This window comes from Choristoneura fumiferana, unplaced genomic scaffold (genome assembly GCF_025370935.1).
Source record: "Choristoneura fumiferana unplaced genomic scaffold, NRCan_CFum_1 Sck3bRy_57;HRSCAF=227_pilon, whole genome shotgun sequence".
Lineage (NCBI taxonomy): Eukaryota > Metazoa > Arthropoda > Insecta > Lepidoptera > Tortricidae > Choristoneura > Choristoneura fumiferana.
Window position 1 is genome coordinate 47,516 of NW_027413043.1, and position 5,456 is coordinate 52,971.

Consider the following 5,456-nt stretch of genomic DNA (forward strand, 5'->3'; position numbering starts at 1 on the left):
TTTAATAGAAAAACTATTCAATGAATCTTATAATCTCACTTTATTATTTATCAAATTTATCAAATTGTAGAATTTTTTTTTAACAAATATTGTTTGTTCGATAAAATATATTAGAATAGGTTAGAAAGCGCTACCAGAAAAGTTGGTTAGGTTAGGTTAGGTTAGAACAGTGACCTCGTCAGAAACGACTCGCTACTAGAAAAGTAGGTTAGGTTAGGTAGGTTAGAACTGCGACCACATCAGAAAACGAATTGCATGTTTTCTTGGTAATAAGTTTTATAATAACTAAATAATATGAGAATAATGAATATTTGATTTGTTATTCTTTGATATGAATATCTAAACAAAAATTTATATTTGTAACAAAAATCAATGATTTAAATTTCTTCAAAGTAAGTGTTCTGCGTATTGATTATTCTATGAAACGATAATATGATAAAAAATGTCTGTTAAACGAAATTCTATTAAAATGTTGTCTGTAAAACAACGTACAACCATCCTGGAGACTAGTTGCTAGTGTCCAGGAAGTAATGTCGAACTGTCCACGAAGTAAGTATGAAATTTACTTTCTGGACAGTAAGAGGTTTCGAACTGTCCAGGAAGTAAGTATGAAATTTAGTTTCTGGACAGTGAGGGGTTTCAAACTGTCCAGGAAGTAAGTGTGAAATTTACTTCCTGGACAGTAACGGGTTCCTTTAAAAATTTGGAACCCGTCACAACAGCGCGCGGGCCGAGCGGCAGTGTTGGGTGTAGTTAACTAGTATTTTGAAATGGGTCCATGTCATCATTATCATCATCACCATCATCACCGTCACCATCACTACCAACCATCATCATCTCATCACCATCAACGATCATCATCATCACTAACAATCATCTTCATCATCATCAAAATCATCATTACCAACCATCATCACCATCACTAACAATCATCATCATCATTATCATCAACACCATCACTAACAATCAGCATAATCATCAAAATCATTATCATCATCACCATCAACGACCATCATCGTCACCATCACTAAAAATCATCATCATCACCATCAACAATCATCATCACCATCAACCATCATCATCAATCATCATCACTATGATCATCATCATCACATCACAATCACCGTCATTTTATTATCACCATCATCATCATTTTTGAGAAAAGCTCTATACAAGCTTCGACCAGTAATCGCCATCCTGGCCTCGTATCATCAAACAAACTTCTACTCGTCCAGGATGGCTTACTTACTGGTCTCTGCAGTAATGTACTATGAAAATGGTTTAAAAGCATTATTTCAGTCCATTTACGTGATGTCTTAGGGGTTCTGGTATGAAAAAAATGGACCACTGGGCCTCCTGGCAACATTCAGAATCATAATTTGCAAGATTTTCTGAGTTCAACTCCCTCCAGAACCCGCTCTAATATTATGTATTTGAAGCTTAAAAATTTCCGAAGGATATTTTCACAGGCACTAAAAATAACTATGGTCAGAATACGTCTCTTAGTCAAATATTTTTTATTCTACCAAAAGAAAAAAAATCTAATTTACTTACAGCATGTGTAGTATTAGGAGGCTTCTTAGGAACAACTGCTCTTTTCCTTTTGACAGCACTGGCCCCCTTGTTAGAGGCTGCAGCTGAGAGATTTTGGTGTGCAGCACTTGCCTCAATTTTTTTTCTATAAATTTTATCAAATATTTAAGATACTTGTGAGCAGATACAGTTAATACTTAATAGTCTTATTTTACTGATTATTCTTGAATGTTATTTTTCACAAATGGTCATTTAACAGTTTTGTAGCTGAAAACTGCCAATGAACAAAGAAATTAACTGGGTTCTTCCAGGATCTTGGCGTTAATGTGTTAAGACTGTTGGCTACTGTAAACTACCAACTTCCAACCATGTGTGTAATTAGATTGTTGCTATTTGTTTAGTTCTACTTTTTGATAATTTACCGTTTTAAGATATCAGCGCGGTTGTAATCAGTGTCATCTGATGACTCTGTATCTTCACTCTCCGAGGTTGAGCTGTCGGGCTTCTCATATTGCAGTAATCTGTCTAGGAGGAAGCTGCGGTCCCGGGAAACCTTCAACAGTCTCTTCTGGCTACATCTCAAAGCATCTTGAAAGCATTCATTTTCCTAAAAGAAAAAAAGTTTGTTTGTCTACTATTGTATCTAGCCCAGTTAATAACAATATGATTTTAGTGAGTTTTTATTGTTGCATTTTCATATTCTCAAATAACAGTACTCTGCCATGCCAGATTGATGGTGACTGGTGCAGAACGTTAGACATGTTAGGTAACTCATACAGGACATTGAGTTAAAATTGTTTATATTTTTTACTCCATTTTTTTGTTAATCCATACAAACATTGAAATATCCAAATATCTAAACACCCAAACTTTCACATTTACAATACGGTATTTGACTATTTTGTATATGTTTTATAAATTAAAACTACACAATGCCTGTTATCGAATAGAAACACAATTTTTAAGCTACCTTTACAAATAACAAAGTTATAAAGGTTTGAAATTCAAGATTAGACAGAGAAAGATACTGGCATGTGACGTCACACGCCAGTACCACCATACTTGCTGCATAGAGAAAAGCGTTTGAGAAAGAGACAGGTATATAGATTTTTCAAAAAATCACTATAAATCTAATTTTCAACCGATTTAAATTTTCTCTTCACTAAACACTAGACAGTGTTTATCTATATTTTCGTAATAATATTAAGATATGGCAAAATCAGGAGTTGTCAAATACGAGTTATAGGTAGTGCCACAAGAGTTGTAGAAAATTATTTGATTACACACACATAGCTACAACATGTTGTGTAATGACAATGACTACAGGATTTTGACATTTACTCATTCATTTTATTCATTCTTCTCTTGTGCAATCAGTTATTTTTGTATTGTGTGTAATTATTCACTTCAAGTCTCATGCCACTATCTATATAATAAGATAGGATTCTTAGTAGCCTGTAAAGTTTGTCTATAGCTCATTTTGCTAAAGTGACATATTGAAGTTCAACCTTAAGCTACTGTTACACATGCTTGTGACTAGCATGCTTATGAGCATGCCAGTAATGAGCATACCCCGGGACTTTCGGGGCACAAACAATTTGCTAAAGAGTAGACATTAATAGATAGGTTATTCTGACAAAACATCATATTATGCCTAATGAATAATTACCTCACTGCGAATTGTAAACTATACTAGTACTTTAGGTTTAGTACCAAGGCTTATGTTATGAGATAATAATAAAAAAACGTTAATTAATTACCTGCAGTAAATTTAGTAGTTGATATGATTTTCGAAATAAATTATTAATATCTTTTCTAAATTTGGAACAGTTAAGCAGCGGCGTCTTGCTGTAAATATCCATTTTAACCCACTGAATGATTTTTCTACGTCGGCAGTTGTAATAGGTGCATATTTAAATTTCTTGAAGAAATCAATTGTTGCACGATGTGTTTGCGATCGCAGTTCTACTTCATTGCCTTGTAACAATTCGTTCATGATGTTTAGTGTGCTATAGCCAAAATTCTTATTTAAAACCAACATCAATTTATTAAAAATCTTTTCAAACTTAATTTGATTAAGATTGAAACGATTTCATCTTACAAAATTTATATTTTTGTGTTTTAAATATCATGTATTTTTTTCTAATTGATTAATTATTCATTAGGTAGAAACCAGCTAGAGTGCACTCTGTTTTTTAACTCGATACCTACTCTTTGGCTAATGTCAATCATCCGTGCCCTGAAAGTCCCGGGGTATGGTAATGAGCATGCTCATGGACTGTTTACATTTGCTAGCAATAAGCGTGCTAGTTTTGAGTATGCTCCTAAATAAGCATGCTCAAAACAAACACTCCGATACACATGCCTTTTATGATTGGTTTTTGGAGTCTTTTTGTATTTTTTATTTCAACTCCAAATTTGTTACTTTTACGGGTATATAGATGTCGCTAGTGCTGCTGCTTAAGTAGCGTAGTAGAAAAAAGCAACCTGAGATATGCGTGCATAGGAGAAATTTGTGTCTAGACTCCTGTCCAGCGGTGGTGTAGGGGTTATAGCACACATCACGGATTGCTGAGGACCTGGGTTTGATTCCCAGCACTGGTCCCTTTTTCTGGTTTTTCTGTGCATCCATGTCTCAGTTTGTATTTTCAACATGCCTTTTGATCACACATGCTCTCTGCCAGTTCAAAATCAGTGTTGCCACGGCAATTACCGTGTTCTATGGCTTTCAGGCCATAAAATCTCAAAATCAACGGCCTACAGCTGCAACCCTGTGGCCGTTACGGCTTTTCACAAAATTCAACGGTAATAAAATAATGAATTTATAAAAAAAAACACTTTTAGTAACTTTTTTTTGTAATCTTTCACTTGCAACTCTCGTGGCACTACCAATACTAGCATGCTCATTAAGCAAACGCATTCACACTTGCTTATTACCTTTCCCCCTTCCACCCCCGCATCAACTAGCATGCTCAATAGTAGCATGTCCTGTACACACATGCAACTAGGTAGCATTTGCTCAATTAGCATGCTTTTGTGCTGCTAATGAGCATGTGTAACAGTAGCTTAAGCCAAATGATATGGCTCTCCTTGACTCTTCTTTTCAGTATATTTATCATTTACAATCTAATGTACCTATGGCGCTCACATAAATGAGATATTTCAGTTTCTTTTTAAGGGTAAGGTAATGAGATTTGTAGTTGGTTTCTGGCTCAGGCTCACTGCTGCTGTCGCTAGAGTAGTCCTCTGGAGGCGGCGCGCGCGAGGGCTCCGCCGGCGCGGCGCTACTCATGCTTGCAGCCTCCGTTGCCTGCATGTTGGCAATGGAGCGGCAGTACCACCCGTCCAGCATTTTCTGAAAATATATTTAACCAGTGATATAATATAATAAAATTATTATATTTATACTAAGACTTTGGAAAAGAAACTAAATAATTACCTACCGTCTGGTCTACTTCATAGAATATATTTTGCTTGAGAGACATGGTCATAGTTTAACAGGTCTGCAGCATTCACAACATCGTAAGCGAGAAGACACAAGTAGGATACAATTACAGTAGTCTGAAGCTTTAAAATTACAAAAATGCTACAAATTTTAACAGTTTTTAACAAACTTACCTTAGTGTAGTTTTCTGACGCCAGTATGATCGTTTTCTATTTACTTTATTTACTACAACACGAGTTAAAGCTAATTTTGTATTCTTAAATATAAATCGATACCATGAAGATTTTCGGCATCCGTTTTAATTACCAAATATTAAACTATTTAGTGCAAACAAAACAGAATAACCATAAATAAAAATAACCCCACTCACTTTTTTTTTTTTTTTTTTTTTTTTAATTCGTCCGTTCGGACAGGCTAAAGTCAGGGACCATATCGCCTCGTCATCAGTTAATACTTATAATTTATTTCAACTTCTATA

The 5,456-nt window shown here is 34.9% G+C and overlaps 1 protein-coding gene across 1 annotated transcript; it reads right to left on the bottom strand.

Moving 5' to 3' along the window:
* Positions 1-1,197: 1,197 nt before the first annotated feature.
* On the bottom strand, positions 1,198-5,169 carry LOC141445210 (uncharacterized). The gene is made up of 4 exons (XM_074110996.1): positions 5,152-5,169; positions 4,682-4,888; positions 1,956-2,140; positions 1,198-1,678 (listed from the first exon to the last, which is right to left on the bottom strand). Exons 2-4 carry the CDS (start codon positions 4,883-4,885, stop codon positions 1,507-1,509), a joined length of 561 nt encoding a protein of 186 aa, XP_073967097.1. The 5' UTR covers positions 4,886-4,888; positions 5,152-5,169; the 3' UTR covers positions 1,198-1,506.
* Positions 5,170-5,456: the final 287 nt, after the last annotated feature.